This window comes from Canis aureus, chromosome 8 (genome assembly GCF_053574225.1).
Source record: "Canis aureus isolate CA01 chromosome 8, VMU_Caureus_v.1.0, whole genome shotgun sequence".
NCBI classification, from domain to species: domain Eukaryota; kingdom Metazoa; phylum Chordata; class Mammalia; order Carnivora; family Canidae; genus Canis; species Canis aureus.
Genome location: NC_135618.1, coordinates 20,924,354 through 20,945,298, shown reverse-complemented (window position 1 = coordinate 20,945,298; position 20,945 = coordinate 20,924,354). Strand labels below are relative to the sequence as shown.

The 20,945-nt window shown below is 36.1% G+C and overlaps 2 protein-coding genes across 4 annotated transcripts in view; one reads left to right on the top strand and one right to left on the bottom strand.

Annotated features, from left to right (window-relative positions):
* GLMN (glomulin, FKBP associated protein) overlaps positions 1-20,945 on the top strand; it is a 47,517-nt gene that overhangs the window by 24,119 nt on the left and 2,453 nt on the right. For all 3 annotated transcript variants that reach the window (XM_077905420.1, XM_077905419.1, XM_077905421.1), the window contains exons 8-16: positions 7,967-8,154; positions 9,926-9,979; positions 11,359-11,389; positions 11,492-11,581; positions 12,719-12,760; positions 13,202-13,275; positions 14,673-14,757; positions 15,252-15,358; positions 16,118-16,181. In XM_077905420.1, coding sequence (XP_077761546.1) covers positions 7,967-8,154; positions 9,926-9,979; positions 11,359-11,389; positions 11,492-11,581; positions 12,719-12,760; positions 13,202-13,275; positions 14,673-14,757; positions 15,252-15,358; positions 16,118-16,181 — 735 coding nt within the window. The remainder of the gene's footprint in view (positions 1-7,966; positions 8,155-9,925; positions 9,980-11,358; positions 11,390-11,491; positions 11,582-12,718; positions 12,761-13,201; positions 13,276-14,672; positions 14,758-15,251; positions 15,359-16,117; positions 16,182-20,945) is intronic.
* Positions 10,137-20,945, bottom strand: part of C8H1orf146 (chromosome 8 C1orf146 homolog) — a 59,437-nt gene continuing 48,628 nt past the window's right edge. Inside the window, exons 6-7 of the transcript XR_013384354.1 lie at positions 17,645-17,737; positions 10,137-10,289 (exon numbers count right to left, since the gene is read on the bottom strand). The gene's annotated coding sequence lies outside the window, so the exon portion shown is untranslated. The remainder of the gene's footprint in view (positions 10,290-17,644; positions 17,738-20,945) is intronic.

Here is a 20,945-nt window from a genome sequence, read left to right as displayed (position 1 = left end):
GTACAGCTAATTTAATCTTCCATAAAATCTGCTATAATTTAAAATGTACTGCTATATTCTCATGTACTGCACATGGGCATGCAAATTGATACATTATTAATATGTAGAACACAGATTAAAAAGGTGGAAAATAAATAGCAATATTATTTGGGTAATGAAATTAACACCTCCAGACTTTGCTTTTGCAGTCCTAAATGAATATATACGTGTATGTAATTTTTTTCAAAGATTCTGTCCCATTATACATACTCTTTTGTAACGTACTTTCTCTTAACATATTACGAATATTTTTCCATTGTCCTTCTGTTTTTGTTTAACTAGGGCCATCTAGTTCTAGGTTTTCTTTTTTTTTTTAAGATTTTACTTATTTATTAATGAGAGACACACAGAAAGAGAGAGGCAGAGACACAGGCAGAGGGAGAAGCAGGCTCCATGCAGGGAGCCCAACGCAGGACTTGATCCTGGAACTCCAGGATCAGGCCCTGGGCCGAAGGCAGGCGCTAAACCACTGACCAACCCAGGGTGCCCTAGTTCTAGGTTTTCTCCAATTTTTCAATATTATAAAATAATTCCAGCTTTCTTCTTTTAACTGTTAAGTCTATGATAAGTACCCTTTTAACCAAATCTTTGCATATTTTAGTTGCTTTTTTAAAATAAATTCCTAGAAGTAGAATTTCTGTGCCAAAAGATATCCTCAGTTTTAAGGTTTATGATATTTTCAAAATAACTCCAGAAATAAGTAAATTTTATTTTAAAAGTAATTTGGTGTAATGCATCAAAGAGTACTAATAAGTGTGCTGGGATTCCGTATTAGGGAACTAATTTGAAATATGGAAAACTATGTACTTGAAATTAATAGTCATGAATTTCAGATTAGAGCAATCATTGTGATTGTGGATTTTCTTTAGCCATGTTCAGCTGTATGAGTGTAGGTACAACATAGGAAGAAAGTTGGATTTAATTAGGTCAGGGTTTTGAGAACTGTGAATTCTACAAAGCAAGAGAGGGAGAAAGGCATTGAGCTTGTATGCAAGGAAGTGACTGTGAGGAACAGTAGAATTTAAGCTGAATAAGGAGGGAAGATAGGACATACAAAATGTGAGAGACAGTGAAGAAGATGATGGAATCGTTGGATTGTAGTTCCTGGTGTGAATAACAAGTTGCTGGAGCCTAGGTTATTAAAAGGAGTGAGCTGAAAAGATTAGAGGTTAAAGAACAGGATGCTTGGGCAGCCTGGGTGGCTCAGCGGTTTAGCGCTGCCTTTGGCCCACGACGTGATCCTGGAGTCCCCAGATTGAGTCCCACGTCAGGCTCCCTGCATGGAGCCTGCTTCTCCTGCCTGTGTCTCTGCCTCTCTCTTTGTGTCTCTCATGAATAAATAAATAAAATCTTAAAACAAAACAAAACAAAAACAAAAAAAAACCACAGGATGCTTGAAATAACACTGCAGAAAAGTTAAAGTTACTAATAACAATGTCTGGGGTATGATCATGGAGTGAGTTTTCTAAGGATCCAGCGGAGGCTGGGGTCATTGGACTAGATAGTGAAGTACCTGAGATTCCAGGGTATTAGAAAATTGTTGGTTATACATTTAAGTCACACAGAATTATGGTAAGAATAATGTCCAAAACCCAATTAATGGATGGCCTTGGGGTAGATGTTGTATAGTCACGTGAAGTAAGTTTCAAAGCTCAGGGTTTTAGAGAGGTTGGGGAAGCAATAAGAAGAACAGATATTTTACTTCTAGGCTCGGTATAGTGGATATGAGTGAAAAAAAATAGCAACCCTTTGAGAGGTCTGCAGAGAAAATAGTCATTTTCAGAAAAAAAATTTTCAGAGTGAATGAAGTAAGAGACCATTTCACAAAGAATGGATTTTGCTAATAATTGTGAGTGCCACAGGCCATACTTTGAAGGGTACCTGAGATCCAAGAAGTAGGAGAAGGGTTTAGATGAAGAGATGCCAGAAATTTAGGGGAACTAGATTCTGAGGATAAGAAATGATTTGGTAATTAATATAAATAGGGTTGCATGGTTATTGGAGTTAATGCTGATGGTCAAGATAGTAGGGAAGAGGCTATGAGTGATGTAGAGGGAGAGAAAAGGAGGGATTTTCCCAGCAACACATAAAAGACTGGGGCTTCTTCATTGTTGCCAATGTTAATATACAGTATAATCCCCTGGATACAGTATAAACATTACCATGTATGATATATGTACCCTATTTTGAGAAGATAGTTAGAAAGTTAGTAACCAACTGTTACAGGATTTTAAGCCTGGTTGTGATATAATTGTTTTGGATTCATCATTTCAGTGGAGGTTGAATTTAACCAAGATAAGATTGGAAATAGGGAGATCCTTAGGTGTGTTTTGGGAGTTTAGTGAGAAATAATGGGATCTTGATTATGGAAATGGTGGTAGAGATGAAGAGGAGAGGGCAAAATAAAATATTTGAAGGTAGATAAAATCAGCAAAATTTGGCCATTAATTTAATTTTAAAAATAGTTTAAAAGCTAATTCATGGATGAAGTTTTATGCTTGCTTAACTGGGCAGATGAAGGTGCCAATAATTGAGATAGAGAGTAAAGAGCAAGAAACAGTATGTTTTGTGCTTTAAAAATATTTTTTATTAAGAAATTTAAAAATATTCAGAAAGCCGAAAGAACAATATAATGTAACCTCATGTACCCATTACCCAGTTTGAACAATTTTTGAAATTTTGCCAATCTTGTTTTGCTTATTCCTTTTTTAACTGTAGTGTTTTATAGCAAGTCCCAGACATACCATTTCATCCATAAGTCTTCAAGTATGTTTCTCTAAATAGTAAAGACTTCTAAAAAAAAAAAAACCACAATCCATTATGACCTGTAACAAGATTATGACATCTAACAAGATTAACAGTAATTGCTTTATATCTAATTCCCAGAGCAGGTTTTTAAGGAGAAAATTTTGAAAGATGATCAAATTTTGATGATCATCTAAAGAGGTAGATTAGTGTGAGAAAAGAAAAGGGCTTAGGATTGAACCTACAGAGTACCAACACTTAAGCCCACCAAAGAGACCAAGAAAGAAGGGTCACAGAGGTGGTACAAATATCACAGAAACTGGGATAGTAGAGTTTCAGGAAGAAAAAGTGATTGGTAGTGTTAAATGTGGCCTGTAAAGTAACAGTTGAAAAGCATACATTGGATTTAGGAAGATGCCATTGATAATCTTAGCAAGAACAGTTTAAGTGGAGTGTTAGAGACAAAAAACAGTGTTAAAAGAGCACATGACCAGTGAGAAAAAGACAACTAGTATAAGGTGATCTTCAAAAGAGGATGAGTAAGAAGAAGAGTAAGTGGAAGACACGGGCCTAGGGTAGGAAGGTAATGGGGGAGACAGGGAGCCTTGAGTATGTATATTTATTTATGGGATAACTGAAATAAAATGTGGCTTTGGAGCACACAGCTGAGCACAGGATCAGGGACACCTGGAGGAGGTAAAAATGGGTATGCATGTAGGGAAATTTGTAGCAGGAATGGAATATTAAAATTGAAGAGAGGATCCCTGGGTGGCGCAGCGGTTTGGCGCCTGCCTTTGGCCCAGGGCGTGATCCTGGAGACCCGGGATCAAATCCTACGTCGGGCTCCCGGTGCATGGAGCCTGCTTCTCCCTCTGCCTGTGTCTCTGCCTCTCTCTCTCTCTCACTGTGTGCCTATCATAAATAAATAAAAATTAAAAAAAAATTTTTTTTTAAATTTAAAATTGAAGAGAGTTAAACCCAGTGGCCTCAAATTTCTAGGTGAAGGAGAGCTCTTAAGAATGAGGAGGTAGAGTCTGTGGCCATACCACCTTGAAGGTGCCCAATCTTATCTGATCTCGGAAGCTAGGCAGAGTCAGGCCTGGTTAGTACTTGGAAGGAAGAATGAGGAGGGAGAAATTGTAGAAATTGCCAAGGAGTTGGTAAGGAGTTGGTAAGGGTTGGAATACTAAAAGGAGAAGAAAAAGAGATGGTAGGAGACATGAAAGCCTTAGTAGTCTGAGCACTCGACTGGTTGGAGACCACGACTATAGTGGTAGCAGTTTGTATTTGGGTAGGATTTTTCTCCAGCAGTACTCAGCTGCCTGGGTGTAAAGGTAGAGAAGGTGGATTGTAACTATTTTTCCAAAGCTGGCATTTTATTGCTTTGAGGCAGTACAGCATCTGCCTCAAAAGGAAAATGTGCTTTTGCTTGAGAGTGCAGCAAGAACCAAGATAATACCCAGCCTCTACCCATACCACCCTTCTCCACTGCTGCCTCCCTGACTGCTTTGTAAGAGGTGTGAGAAGATGAGCAGCCTGCACCAGAAATCAGTTGGGTTTAATTACAGCAGTAAGACAGAGCAGGTATCCTAAGAAGATTGAGTGTATAGGGATGAGGTTTTAAGATCTCAGAGGAAGGAGCATTAGAAGTAGAGAACAAAGTGAGGAAGCACAAAGCAGTCAAGAAGTAGAGGTGAGCTCTTTTCCTGCTGCTTGCTATTTGGGCTGCATACTCCCTTGTGCGCTTATAGTCATGCCTCCCAAAACTGAAGAAATCAAGGACTTTCTGCTCAGGCCAGGCAAAAGGATGCCACATCTGTCAGGGTCCAAGAAAAAAGAAGGATAATGAAGTTTAAAGTTCAGTGCAGCTGATATCTAGTATACCTTGGTCATCACAGACAAAGAAGGCAGAGAAACTAAAGCAGTCCTTGCCCCCAGTTTTGGCAGTGAAGGAGCTGAAATGAACCTACCACACTGATTTGAACTGTATTAAAATTTTTTATTATTATTTATTTTTTTATTTTTTATTTTATTTATTTTATTTTATTTTATTTTATTTTAATTTTATTTAATTTATTTTATTTTATTTTATTTTATTTTATTTTATTTTATTTTATTTTATTTTATTATTTTTTTTATTTATGATAGTCACAGAGAGAGAGAGAGAGAGAGAGAGAGGCAGAGACACAGGGAGAGGGAGAAGCAGGCTCCATGCACCGGGAGCCCGACGTGGGATTCGATCCCGGGTCTCCAGGATCGCGCCCCGGGCCAAAGGCAGGCACCAAACCACTGCGCCACCCAGGAATCCCTTTTATTTTTTTAAATGATTTTATTTATTATTCATGAGAGACACAGAGAGAGAGAGAGAGAGAGAGAGAGGCAGAGACACAGGCAGAGGGAGAAGCAGGCTCCATGCAGGGAGCCCGACGTGGGACTCGATCCCTGGTCTCCAGGATCAGGCCCTGGGCCAAAGGCAGGCGCTAAACCACTGAGCCACCCAGGGATCCCCATATTAAAATTTTTTAGATTAAAAAAAGTAGAGGTGAAATCAGGATAGGAGATAAAATGAGGAGATAGATGCCTTCTCTTTCTATACTGGAGAAGTCCAGGTAAGTGTGGCATGCTTGAGATTGATAGCCTCAGCTATCTCTCCTTTGCAGAAGTTATTTTGATATAGAACTGCTTGAATGTCCCAAGGGTTTCATCACAGTAACATGCCTAAAAGGGCCAAGGCTGCCATGAGAAATTGTAGAGTGGCAGGTATATCCAGCATGACTGCTGGATGATGTGTGGTCAGAGAGGGAGGGTCCTAATTTGGACACAGGTGGACTTCCAGATATCCTAAAGCAGCACTGTAGAATCTGGTTATGTATACTGATTTTTTATTTTGGATTTTCATTTTAAAAAAAATATTTTATTTATTTATTTAACAGAGATAGAGCCTGAGAGCACAAGTGGGAGGAATGGCAGATGGAGGAAGCAGCAGCAACCCCCCCGCCACCCCCCCCCCCGCCGCCCTCGCAGAGAGCCCAATGTGGGGCTCGATCCTAGGACTCTGGGATCATGACCCGAGCTGAGGGCAGACACTTAGCCAACTGAGCCACCCAGGCACCTCCTATAACAATTTTTTAAAAGGATAACCTTCCTCTAGGAAAAAATATATCTGGTATTGGCCAAATGAAGACATAGAGCTTCATGATTAAGAGGACATTTGGAATCCAAATACAGTAAACTTTTTGCCTTATAGCTATAATAGGAATGCATAGCTTTGAAAATCAGTACAGCAGTATATATTTAGCATCTGGTAGCTGAATAGCAGTCTCTTGTGACTGAGGATGATTTCTCATGGTTCTTTCTGTGTTCTGAAATGACTAATGGAGCCATCTGGGATCAGCAGATTTTACTTCCCTGAAGGCTAGAAAAGTTTATTTTCACTTTATGATTCCCCACAATGTCAGGCCCAGTGCCTGACACTCAAGTATTTATTTAAATAAATGAGTGAATATGTGAAAGATCAGTCAGTGTTCATTCTGATTTAGCTGTTGTTGTCATTCCTTTTTGACTTCTATATAGTAGTTTGTTGTAACCTTATCTTTCTTACACTTTTTTTTGTGGACCTTCTTAATAAATATTTGACATAGATATATCGTTTGCTAGATAAGGAGACAGAGGCTTTAGAGAAGTTAGGTAACTTGTCTAATATCTCTCACAGCTAGTAAGTGGTTAAGCCAAAATACAAATCAATTCCATTGGATTCTGAAGGTCAAAAGATGCTTTCTAGTCATGTAGTTAGAAATAACAAGAGGCATAGGAGTGGCCTTATGCTTCCTGAGTGCTCTTTCTCTCTCTCTTTCCCTCCTTTTTTTTTTTTTAATTTTTTATTTATTTATGATAGTCACAGAGAGAGAGAGAGAGAGGCAGAGACACAGGCTGAGGGAGGAGCAGGCTCCATGCAGGGCGCCCAACGTGGGATTCGATCCCGGGTCTCCAGGATCGCGCCCTGGGCCAAGGGCAGGCGCCAAACCACTGCGCCACCCAGGGATCCCTCTTTCCCTCCTTTAAATAACTAACTAACTAACCTGTAGTCCTGTCCAATCATGCTTGTCTTTCTTTTATGACACAAGAACCCTTATGACCTGAGACTGCAGCACTATTTCTGGAGCCTCTGGTGCCAGTGACTCTAAATCCAGTGGTCCTTTTGCCCACTTTGTATCTAGGCAGACAGTGGTCAGTGAAGCACTGTTCCTAGAGTATTCTTTTTTTTTTTTTTTTTTTTTAAGATTTTATTTATTCATGAGAGACAGGCAAAGACATAGGCAGAGGGAGAAGCAGGCTCCATGCGGGAAGTCCGATGTAGGACTCAATCCCAGGACTCCGAAAGCATGCCCTGAGCCAAAGGCAAGACGCTCAACCGCTGAGCCACCCAGGCATCCCATCCTAGAGTATTTTTTACCTGAGTGGTTTACTGTCATTTCATGATATTTGTATATCTCACATTTTCAGATTGCTCTCAAATACCTCTGCTAAAATACACATAACATAAAATTTATTATTTTATTTTACTATTTTAACTGCTATAAGGGTATATAGTTCAGTGGATTAGTACATTCATATCGTCATGCAACTGTACCACCCTCTATCTCCAAAACTTTTTCTTCTTCCCGTTCATTTCCCTCAGGTTGTTGTCAAATTTATCTCCTTGAAGCTGTAGATTGAGGTCCCTATTTTCTTGTTGGCTGTTTGGTCAGGGACCACTTTCGGCTCCTAGGGGCTGTCTGTAGTTCCTTGCCACAAAGTCCTCTGCATAGGCTCTCTCATAACATGGCAGCTTAGTTCTTTAATGCTTGCAGAGGTGATTTACTGACTCTCAAGTAGGGCCTGGCCCCTTTTAAAAAGCCTTCTACCTGCTTAAGTCAGGTCCACCAAAGCTAGTCATCATTCTGGATAACCCCAAATTAACTGATTTGGAACCCTAAATATATCTGCAAAAGTCCTCTCACTTTTGTCATAACATAATCTCATTATGGGGTGACATCTTGCCATATTCTGCTGGTTAGAAGCAAGTCCAGCAGGTCCCACCAACACTCAAGGGAAAGGGATTATACAGGATGTGAATATGGCAGGGAGGGTGGGAAGAGCATACTAGAGCCTGCTTGCTATCACTTTTTTATTCATTTCACAGGGCTTTCTATCAGCAATTGGGCATCCTTTCCCCAAAATAATTTTTAATCATGGAAGGAAAAAGAGGACTTGGGACTATCTTGAATTTGAGGAAGAAGAAGACAAACAGTTAGCAGACTCTATGGCTTCTCTGGCCTATCTAGTATTTGTACAGGGCATCAGTATTGATCAGCTTCCAATGGTCTTAAGGTAGGCATTAATATTTGGCTTATTGATGTAATTCTAAAAGGAGTATCAAACTCAATTTCCAGTGTATGTTTATTAATGTACTAATGGATTTTAAATGAAGTATAAACAAAAGCTATTTTTATTAATAATATTATAGGCAATATTATCTGTTAAAGCCAGTAGTACTCAAATATCAAAAAGGTGTTGGCAGGGGAAGGGGGTGTGAAACAGACATGAGGGGGACAAGACCAGAAAGTGTGAAACGGCTTGGTTTTGAAGCTATTAGGATCACCCTGGACTACAAGGGAGAGACCTGGTCAGTCAGTTACCCATGGGATGGTCTAAATTGCCATCATCTTTTAACTGTATTACTCTTGTAATCCTGAGTATTTATATATCCAACCTCAATCCCTTTTAATCCAACTTTTTTCAAAACACTACTTTAAGAGCAGTCCCTAATGAAAACCCTTCAGTGGTTATCTATTGCTCTAAAGTCTAAAAGTCTTCACATGAGACAAACTTATGCATAATTTGGTCCCTGCTTGATGGTTCTGATTCCCCTTTTACCACCTTTTCTCTTGTTTACTATGCTCCAATAACACAGACCTTTTTACGGTTTTTTATTCAAATGTGTTATGAACCTTTCTGCTCTAGGGCCTTTTTATATGCTTAGACCATCTCTAACTTTAAATGTCACTTTATGAGGAAAGCCTTCCTTCATCATCCAAATTAGGTTGACTCTTCCTATTGTAATTATCTTGACCTTGTCCTTCTTTTCTCATAAAGTTTATCCAAATTATTTTTTAAATATATAATTTTATAATATACCTTTTAGATTTTCATACCCATAATAATAAGGATTATGTGTTCTGTCTTTCAGGCCATAGGCATATTTCTTGGTGTACATTTATATATTTATGTATGAATATACCTGGGGATATATTTCTGTGTAAATACTGCAATAATGGCAGTATTCCACTTACATGTTCACCATGTATTAAATAATATGCAGACAACTTTGCATGCATTATCTAATCTTTATGATACTATGAAATAGAGCATTCTCATTTTTCAGATGAAAATAACAGGCTTAGACAAATTAGGATCCAGTCAATATCATACAACTAACTAGTGGGATAGGTGGATTCAAACAGTTCTGTCTGACGCCAGAGCCTGTACTCTTAATCACACTACCACCAAAATGACTTAGGTACATATATTGGTTTGCTAAGTCTGCCATAATAAAATGCCACAAATGAGATAGTCTTAAAAGAAACACATTATCTCATAGTCCTGGAGGATAGAAGTCCAAGGTCAAGGTGTGGGCAGGATTGATTCCTTCATAGGGCTCTGAGGGAGAATCTATTCCTTGCCTGTCCCGTCTGCTGGTGGTTTGCTGGCAATCCTTGACATTCCTTGGCTTGTGGATCTAGCACTCCAATCTACCTTCATGTTCATACAGCGTTCTCTCTGTGTATGTCTGTCCACACTTCCCTTTATTATAAGGATACCATTTGTATTAGATTAGGGCTCACACTAAGGACCTCAGTTTTATCTCCAGAGTAGGGAGGTTCCTATTCTGCCCCTGCCCATCCCAGTTTAAAAAAAAAAAAAAAGGGTAGCCCTATCTCCAAATACAGTCATATGCTGAGGTTCCAGAGGTTAGGATTCCAACATTTCTTTTTTGAGGAGGGCACAATTCAACCCATAATAGTATTTATGTATATAAATTTCTAAAAATATACATGTGATATATACATATAAATATATATATATATGTTGTCTATTTTAGCCCATCGTACCTTTTGCAATTTAACATGGCACATATTGAAGTCTTTTTGCAAAGGTAAGATCATTTAGATGGCATCTCAGAATTAAATAGTGGTATTAAAGTAGTTCTTGTTAAGATGGGGGAGACTACCTTCTCTTTGCCAGACCCTAATTAATTACTCAGTTATTTTATAAGACAGTGATGCAAATATGACACAAAAATGAGTCAGAGGTTTCACAACAAAAATTATCTTTAAATATTAAAATATTGTCTTAAAAGGGAATTTCCAGTCATCTGCTTCTGAGGCTGCTTCTCTTATTTCAAAAGTTGGTAAGTTAAAACACCTCTGTCCCACTGTAGCCTCCTTGATCTAAGAAGAGGTGGTCTGTAAAAGAAATTCATCCATGTTTTTATTCATGGACACAATCTGACTGAATCAAAGGGAAGGAGGTGTCTTGACTCCACCTTTTTGTAACTGAGATTATTAGATTATTGACAGTGATTATATGCAGAAACTTTTCTTACTTGAGGTATTAAGAATGCAAGTCTTTTTCTTTTAAAAAATTGCAAAGTAACAAATATGTATGATTTTTTGAGACATTTAAAAATTTTGCAAAACTATACGCTTTGTGTTTTCTTGTAACATGTTTAAATTATCTCTTGCGATCAATCAGGACCTTTCAGTAGTATATCCTATAGGAACATTAGTGACAGTTTATCAATCCCATCTCTTCCCAGGTGAAGGAAGATTTGTAACATGGCAAATGTCCAAAGCCTCGGCCTACAAGGCAGGAATTTCCAAGGGTCTCCTGGCACAAGTAGTTATTAACTCTGTAAATTTACTGTATTATGTATGTCTTAATGATTTTACATTCTTTTTAGTCTCTGTTATATCCAGTGAGAATATGTATTGATTTGAATCTTAAGTTCTATATTCTTAAGATTTCCAAACTATTTAGTCATTAAACAGAAACAACACTTTTAACTCCTTGCATGGTTAGAATAAGAACTTAGGCCTTAGATAATTTTTTTTTGCCACAAGGCTTAAATATTTAAAAAAGATTATACACCTTAAAAAAATATTACCACAAATGGAAAGCATTTAATTCTTGTATAAAAATAATTGAAAAGATTTTACAGATGTAATCAAGTGGAATACATAGTATCATGTATAATTGATTTCTTATCAATTGCTATGGAAGATCTATTGATTTGTTGCTAGGAAATAAGCCCTGAGAGGGCAGATTTTGGTCAGATTTGGATGTCAGTAGCCAACTCAAAAGACAGATCAAACATGGATTAAGAATTTTGACTAAGTTCTTCAACAAAATTTTTCCTTAATGCATACTTTAAAGTCTTTAAATTTCAATTTTTGCTTTATTTTTCCTAAAACGAAGAATCATTCTAAAGCAATTTAGAAAATCATGTTGATAAATTTTAATATTCTCTTCCAGAACAGAAGAGTCTGTTTTCTCCAAAGGAGTGGTAAGATTTATTTGCAACCATTGTAATTTACACACAATCATTGTCAACAAATATAGTTGTTGATTTTGCTATATGTGTCTCTGCATATATTTTAATCTGTAGGATCTATTGGAGAATGGTTTATTGAGAATAGAAGACAACAGTCTACTTCACCAGTACTTAGAAATCAAGAGCTTTCTTACTGTACCTCAGGTAAGTAAAGTGTGTGTTCTAATCTTGAAATAGCATCTTTCCTATTCTGAACTTAAGTAGGTCTTTTCAGACTCCTTTTCTACTTCCTTCTCCACATCCTTTGAAAACTCTAGTGCCATGTGTCCAGTAAAACTTGCTGTGATGGTGATAGTGTTCTAGCTCTGACACAGTATGAAAGCCACTAGCCACACTGAATACTTGAGATGTGGCTAGAGTTGATTAAGGAACTGAATTTTAAATTTAATTCAATTTAAATTAATTTAAACTTAAATAGCTATATGTGGCTAATGGCTTACCATAGTTGATAGTATAACACCTAGTGAGAAAACATAATTTTCTTCTTTGACACTGTTTCTGTAGGGACCTTGGAAATGAAGCTTTACTTTTCTCATAATTCAAGTCCTAAGGACTCCATTAAGGCGTGCATGGACTCATTACTAGAAAAACATTTTGTTTTTCCCTCCTGTGATTTATTTTACTTTGTACTATTGTTAGTTATCATAGGCAAGTAGGTCGTTATTTATTTATTTATTTTTTGGCAAGTAGGTCTTTAGATGTTGATATAGAAACATGTTTTTCCATTATTTAAAGAGAAAAACATGGCTATTATTATGTTAACACTGATTACTTTTAACAAATGGATTATATTTTTGTGTGTCTGATTTCATTTTTTGCCACTGTAGACAGAATTATAAATTACAATTGACTTCTAAATTTATGCATTGTATCACTCTATTCAGTTTTACTTACAAAATGGATTGTATTTAGCTTCCTTAGATATAATAGTGGAATGAAAGGCTGAGGGAGGGGCACCTGGGTGGCTTGGTTAAGCATCTGCCTTCAGCTCAGGTCATGTTCTCAGACTCCTGGGATCTAGCCCTGCATCTGGCTCCCTGCTCAGTGGGGAGTCTTTGTCTCTCTCTTCCTCTGCCCCTTCCCCCAGCTCATGTTTTCTCTCTCTCTCTCTGAAATAAATAAAATCTTTAAAATTTTAAAGACTCAGGGGAAAATTTACTTAATATTTAAATCTCCTACCTTCACTTCTCTGAAATTTTAGTATCCATCCATCATTGATAGTATAGTTGGCTGTTGTCAGTGTAATCTATTAACATCTGAATTTTATTTTTTAATTTCCAGGGCTTAGTCAAAGTAATGACACTTTGCCCCATTGAGACATTGGTATGTAAATGTTTTGAGACTACATAATAATGAATTGCAGTGAGAAATTTTAATTAATAATTTATAATTGACTCTTGAAGAACACAAGGATTAGGGGTGCTAACCTCCTGCATAGAAAGCCATGTATAACTTTTGACTCCCTAAAGACTTAACTACTAATAGCCTCATATTGACCAGAAACCTTACCAATAACAAAAGAGTTAACATATAGTTTGTATTATATGTATTATATATTGTATGCATATAATAAAGTAAGCTAGAGAAAAGAAAATGTTATTAAAATCTTAAGAAAAAAGTCATAAGGAAAAAACATTTACTATATTGTATTTATCGAAAAAAAATCCACTCATATATGACCTGCACATTTCAAACTTCTGGTGTTCAATAGTCAACTATAATCTTCATTCACTTTATGTAACAATATTACTTGTTTTGTTGTAGAGGAAAAAAAGTTTAGCTATGCTTCAGCTGTATATTAACAAGTTGGATTCACAAGGCAAATACACATTATTTAGGTATGTATCAAGAATGGTTAATTGTCAAGTATATAGTTGATTAAAAACCAAATTAATGCCACTTAATTTTTCTGAATGTTTATAGTATTTATGTTTTACATTGTCAACTCTTCTTGGAAGCCATATTATAATAAATTCTCTTATCCCTATAGGTAGAGAAAGGTTACTCAAATATTATGGATACATATTATTATATACATAATAGTATTTCAGTTCAAATAATTGAAATATTCTAGAGTTAAAAAGACTAGAGAGAGATTTTAAATAAGAGGTTGATAAGGCTCCTGCTAAAAATTTACATGTCAGTAATCTTATTATTCACTTTGAAATTAACTGGAGTTATAACTTTGATAGGCTATTCACTGTAAGTTAATGGTAGAGATTATTAATAGTGCTATTTGAGAGAAAGGATTCTAGCACCTTTCAGAGTTAAAAAGAGGCAGATTTTTGGGATCCCTGGGTGGCGCAGCGGTTTAGTGCCTGCCTTTGGCCCAGGGCGCGATCCTGGAGACCCGGGATCGAATCCCACGTCGGGCTCCCGGTGCATGGAGCCTGCTTCTCCCTCTGCCTGTGTCTCTGCCTCTCTCTCTCTCTCTCTCTGTCTCTCTGTGTGACTATCATAAATAAATAAAAAAAAAAAAAAAAAAAAAGAGGCAGATTTTTGTGTAAAGGTCCGTACATTAAATAGTCTTTGTGCATCATACCACCTCTTAAAACTGCTCAACTTTGTCTTTGTAGTGGGGATGGGGGTGGATGCATTCCAGTAAAAACAAAACAGACACCAGGCTAGATTTGGCCTGCAAACCTTAGTTTGTTGACATACCTGGTAGTAAATAAAAATGAGTCAAAAAAATAGATTTGGGCAATGTCAGAGTGCCAAGAAGTCCTTTTTGGGTATTGGCCAATACTAGCACCCTTGATTCCATCTTCACTTCTATTGATAAGACTTAGACTAGGTTTTATGAAATTTTAATTTGATGAGCTATCTATATCCCTACCAAGAAATCCCCTTTTTTCTCAAGGCAGTCATACTGAGTTTCCTTTCTTTGCAATTAAGTTAATCTAACAAAACTAGTCTAGTTTCATAAGGAGTAATTTTGAGAGTTTTTAGACTGTGATTTGCTATGTCAAGTCATTGCAACTATATGCACAAAAGATTCACATTTGATTTAATAGAAATTTCATGTTGGAAAGAACCAGTTAAAATAGAATTTGCCAGTTAGAGCAATAACCACAAGTGACTTCGCAGTTGGTTGATCACTTTGCTAAATGTCCTTACTGATTTTTGTGTTTCTAGAAGTAACATATGGCCCATATGAATTTGTAAGATTTTCATCATCATTTAGGAATAATGCAGTCCAGGATAAGTTCAAATATATTGTAATTTTGCTTTCAAGGTGCTTATTGAATACAAGTAATCATTCAGGTGTGGAGGCTTTCATTATTCAGAATATCAAAAATCAAATTGATGTGTCATTAAAGGTAAGAGCATAGCTAAGGTGTTGATTATCTTTTTTAATTTGGAGGATATATTTATTCATTTGTAAAATACATTAAGGTGAATTTTGCCCTGTGGACCTTTTCTATATCTAGTATTACGGCATATTTTTCTACTATTTCTGTTTTTTAAAAACCTTAATTTTGAAATTCTGTTAACTGTACATTTAAATTGTATTCTTTGAGCTGAGGACGTGACTTTATTTTGCTCTATATTTCTGAAATATTAATGGAAACTTAAGTCTACTTTGTTTATGAATAGTCAGTAATTCCATACTGAAAACAATGCATCAGTGTTTTCAATCTGGCATTTTGTTCCCAGTGTCTAGAAAGAGTGTAAAAGAATGGAAATGAAAGTTTAAAAAATATTTTAAATGTGTAATGTTTATTTTTGTAGTATGAAGGTGTTAGAAATAACACATGAATTTATCAGCTATTATTTAAAACCTTTCCCAATTTTTTTTTTTTTTGCTTTTCAGAGAACACGTAACAAATGGTTTACAGGCCCACAGCTGATTTCACTTCTAGATTTGGTACTCTTTCTCCCAGAGGGTGCTGAAACTGATTTACTCCAAAACTCAGATAGGTGAGGTGACCCATTACTAAGGTTCACATAGGAAATTCACAATAAAATGTTAAAACCCCCTTTTAGCAAACCTAAACAAATAAGATGTATTTTCCTGTTACATTATGATCTATAGTTAATTCATAAAATTTCATAAAGATTTCCATATTTAAGTAATTAGATGCTTTGCAAAAACAAAATTAAAAACTCTTTCCAAAAGTATGACCAACAGAATGATTGTCTACCTATAATGTGCCCTGCATTCCAATATACAACTTACAGAGATTTGCAACTATAGCATTGGTGACTAAAAACTAAGAATTTCATGGATATAACTTACATAAAAGGCATGTGTTTGGGTTTTATTGTTTTCTAGGACATCATTTTTATATATATAGAACATGTAATTTTACCCGAAAAAAAAAAAAAAAAAAAAAGAACATGTAATTTTATGTTTAGTCTACTAGAGTAGATGATGAGAAGTGGTTGTAAGCTTTTAAAAACAGAATCTGAAAATTCAGGAAGAGATGATACTCTGAAATACTAACGATAACAAGACTCCTTCAGGAGAAAAGAATAGTAATTTTCACAATTGTATATTGTGAACTTGGCGAACAAGAGTGATAATTACTATTCCAAAAGATGTGTTGGGGGAATAGTTTCTAATGGCAAACATAATTATAAAAATACACCCTAGGTTTTAACTTATTTTATTCATTGAAATTGCTGATTATATAAAACCATGCTGTAAGTAACAAATTATTTATTTTTAATTAACAGAATAATGGCTTCATTAAATTTATTGAGATATTTGGTTATCAAAGATAATGAAAAAGACAATCAAGTAAGTGAGTTTTTTTTTTTATAAGAAACAGTATGTTTAAAATGCACAAGTCAATATTTAATATCTTACCCAGCTACAAAGGCTAGGAGAAGTACCAGCAATTATTCTGAAACCTGAAGTCAATTCCCAGGAGCCCTTACCACCTCAGACCTAATTTCCCTTTCCTTTTCCTATCGAACCTCTGCCATCTTGGCTATAAGCATTGCTTAGCCCCGTCAGGTAAGTACATTGCAGATCCTAACTAAACTTTTGGAGCGTGCATATGTTTGGATGTCTCGTTCAGTTGCCTCTACCTGTAGGTCATGATTTAAATCTAAGCTATCTAAAATAAAATCATCTGGTAATTTGATATCCCCTCACCAGATATGACTAATTGAACCATTTTCAGCACTAAAATTGAAATCTGTTAACAGGATTTTTGGATAATGTGTAGGAAGTTTTTTGTTTTGTTCTTAATAGTGCATCATTAGAGGTATTGAATGAAGACAAAATTATTTGAGGGACATTTGTCATAAAGTAAAATTAGATTTGCTTTTTATCTGCTTTCTTTCTACCTATTCTAATAATTGCTGTCCCATAATGTATTATCTCTATTAACTGTAACCACCTGAATCACATGTGTTGTTAATCTGGTTTAAGAAAATAATAAAAGAAATGAAAGTATCTTTTCACGGGACTTGAGCTTACAACCCTGAGATCAAACCTCAGCTGAACTCTGATGAAATTAAAAGTTGGAACATTTAACTGACCCGAGTCACTCAGGAGCCCCGAGATTTTGACATAAGGATGCCAAAGAGCTTTTTAAAAGAAAACTTACGTAAATCATGATTTGCAGTGAAAAGTTTATATAAGAACAGCAGCTTCCCTCCCTCTTGACTGAATTTAGTAGATTCAGTGATTTAACCTCGTTTATCCTCCTCAGCCAAAAATAGTTATTTGTAATTATTGACTGGCGTTTACTCTGTACAGGGTGCTTATTCTTCCCCAACATCTTATTGTTTAGTTTTCTAAACATATAGCAAAACTGAAGGTAATTTAACAGGGACCACTCCCTGATTTACCCACCACCAAGATGCTACCATTAACATTTTACTCTGCTGTTATCCTGTATCCATCTCTCCACCCTCTATTCACACCAGTGTCTTATTTATGTACCTCATAATAAACTACAAACAGCATAGTTTTCCATAAATATTGCAGCATATATTTTAATAAATGGCTAAATATATCTGTAGTTTTTCTGAGATAAAATTTACATAAAATGAAATGCATAGGTTTTTAAGTGTACATCTCTGAATTTCAATAAATGGATAGATCTGTTACCCAAATTTTATCAAAAATAAAACATTGCTATCATCAGAAGGAAGTTTCCTGTGTCCTTTTTCAACTTTTTAGTTTATTTTTTACTTTTCATAAATAATGTAGGCATTGGAAGGATCTTTAACTTGCACAAGGGCACTTACCTAGTAAGTGGTAGATAGCTATGACCTTAGGCAAAAGCTGGAACCTTTGAATCACAAAGTATCTCCTGACTCCTAGAGGAGCTTCTGGTAAGACTAGAAAAAATAAGTGAAATTCAGCAGCAATGAAGGTCCTCAGGTTTCAGAAAGGTGTGCTTAAAGTAAGGTGTGAGTTTATTTTTTTAGTAATCAAGAAAGGCCATACCTAGAGATGATCTGATTTGCCTGACAGGAGAAAAAGAATCTTCTTGATTAAAAGTGATAAATTTATTAGGTTGCAACACTGTGTGCTAGAGGGGCAGCAAATGGGCTTCTAGCTAGAGGGCAGACAGAGCAGTTTAGCTTTGTGCAATATCTTTTATTATATGCACAGATGACTCCCTTTTCTTTGGCTCAAACAATTGTATTGTGAAGAAAAGGATATAACCAGTTTATAAAATTGTTTTCCTTTTTAATGGTTTAAAAAATTTCTTGGGAATCATATATTCCAAAGTATTACCAAGCAAGTTGACCATAAGAATTATTATACTGAGATTAGCAAAACAAAACAAAACAAACAAACAAAAAACAGTCCAAAGTGGCAACCTGATTATCTTTGAGGCATCTTAAGAGCCTTTTTGTTCATATCAGAAGCATTTCTCCCAAGTGCAATTAATTATAGTAAGTCATATAGATATGTGACAGGTAAATCTGTGTGCTAGTCCTGCATCGGGCTCCCTGTGAGGAGCCTGCCTCTCCCTCTATGTATCTGCCTTTCTCTGTGTGTCTTTCATAAAAAACTTAAAAAAAAAAACAAAAAAAAAGATTTGAGAATGTGAGCAGGCACATGGGAGGGGGGGTGCACATGAAGGGGCAAGGGGAGAGGGGGGGAGAGAAAGAAGAGTATCTCCAGCAGACTCCCTGCTGAGGAGGGAGCCTGCCATAGGGCTTGATCCCAGGATCCAGAGATTGTGACCTGAGCAAAAATCAAGTCAGATGTTCAACTCAGTAAGCCACCATACCACTACCTATTTTTGACCAGTTAAGCGTGCTGAGATGTGAACTAGTCAGATGAAAAGCTGAGAAGCAATTAGAAAGGTATATAGGAAAATTAAGAATAGGATCATTCAAATATAAAAGAGTGATTCATAATTGAATAATAATCCATTTCTTTTCTTGCTGTTTTGGGGTTGCTGTCAGTTGATTTATTCTTTTCATAAGTCATCTCCCTCTTCACCCTATTTTATTTCTCTTCATCCTGTTACCTAAGTTACAGGCACCTTCTCCCACACTTCAGCTTCACAAAACTATTCTTGAACCTCCATCTCTACTGAAACCAACTTAGTTTTTATACCTAGTGTTCTTTTTGGTTTTCTTTTTGGTAGGTATCTTTATGTATGTAGGTAGGTAGGTATCTTTAAATGTTTCAAATTACAGTAATTCTAATACGCAGCCTATAATAATTTTATCCCTCGCCTTCTATCTACTCATATACTTTCCCATCTTCCTGCTTACCCATTTTTGTCCTAGGGTGATATTGTAATAAGAATGAAAGCAGGGTCAAGGGAAACTATGTGAGATTGTAAAGGCCACAAGTATTAGGAATTTTTAAAAACTGAATTATGTAATATGTACAGATATACTTTTCATTTAGGAAAAAACAAGTATCTGACACATATATACAAATACATATATATATATATACAAATACATATAATTCCATATAATCCATATTTTGGGATTTCATTTTTTTAAACATATGCCTTGTGTATTATTTACAGAGACAGATGACTTTAGTTGATAGAAATTCCTTATCCTTATTACAATATTAATAAAGGAAATTATAGAAGTTCTACAGTATTATATCATAAATAGGAATCATGTGCAACTAAGGAGAAGGAAAACTAGGTGTTACTCATTTCCTCCTTTTATTTCATTATCATGGTTGACTATGTATCCTTTGAGAGACCCTTGTCTATTCTGCAGTAAATTTTATTATGTTTTAGAACTGCCTAGTCTTCCTTTTTTGAGATAGGCTACAGTGCGTTTTGAATTATATAGGTCAGCTTTAGAACTGAAAAACTTTAACAACATAAATTAAATCTACTTGAGAAAAATGAAAAGCAAGCATTTGTGGAAACTTCACATTTTTATCCTTATTAAAACTTTTTTTTTTTAATTCTTAAGTTACTTTTTCTAGACATTGAAGATAAGAGAAATATTAAAATGATTTTCTTTGTATTTTTTTAAAGATCTAGTAACCTTATTTATTATAAGAGAAAATATTCTGATTTACACAGCTTCTTTGCTCCTGTATGCTTCTCAAATTATCACAGTTCACCATATGAAAAATTTGTGGAATTATGCTGAACAGAATGCACAACAGATTTTCTATAGCCTAATTTTGCCATGTTTTTATTGCCTTATAAGTTTTAGGATTATGGGCTGTGTATTAAAAAAAAAAAGTTATGGCCATTAAAAACAACTAAGTCCTTGGAGTGCCTGGGTGACTCAGTTGGTTAAGTGTCCAACCTGAGCCAAGTTTTGGCTCAGGTCATAATCTCAGGGTCGTGAGATGAAAGAAACCCCGTGTTGGGCTCTGCACTCAGCATGGCATCTCTTTGAGATTCTCTCTCCCTCCTCTCTGCTTGCAAGCACACACATGCTCTCTCTCTAAAATAAAATCTTTAAAAACAAAAACAAGGGAGGCCTGGGTGGCTCGGTCGGTTAAACATCTGCCTTCAGCTCATGTTGTGATCTCAGGGTCCTGGGATCCAGCCCTGCATCCTGCTCCCTGCTGAGCAGGGAGTGTACTTCTCTCTCTCCTTCTGCCCACTGCTCTGCCCCCCATCCCACTCATACTCTTTCAAATAAGTTTTTAAAACTTAAAAAAAAAAAAAAAAAAAAAACTGAGCTCTTAGTAAAGACCTCCTAGATTTGCACTGTCCAATACAGTAGACAGTAGCCACATCTGAGTATTTAAAATTTGAATTAAAAAATTTTAATTAAAAAACCAGTTTCTCATTGGCATTGGATGGGGCCATTTTTATTTTTATTTATTTAAAGATTTTATCTATTCATGAGAGACACAGAGAGAGAGAGGCAGAGACACAGGCAGAGGGAGAAGCAGGCTCCACGCAGGGAGCCCGACATGGGACTTGATCCCAGGTCTCCAGGATCATGCCCTGGGCTGAAGGTGGTGCTAAACCACTGGGCCACTGGGGCTGCCTGGATGGGGCCATTTTAGATGATTGTACCTTATCACAGGCTCCTAATCAAAATCACCTGGGTATTTGTTCTCTTATAAATGCAAATTCCCTAAATC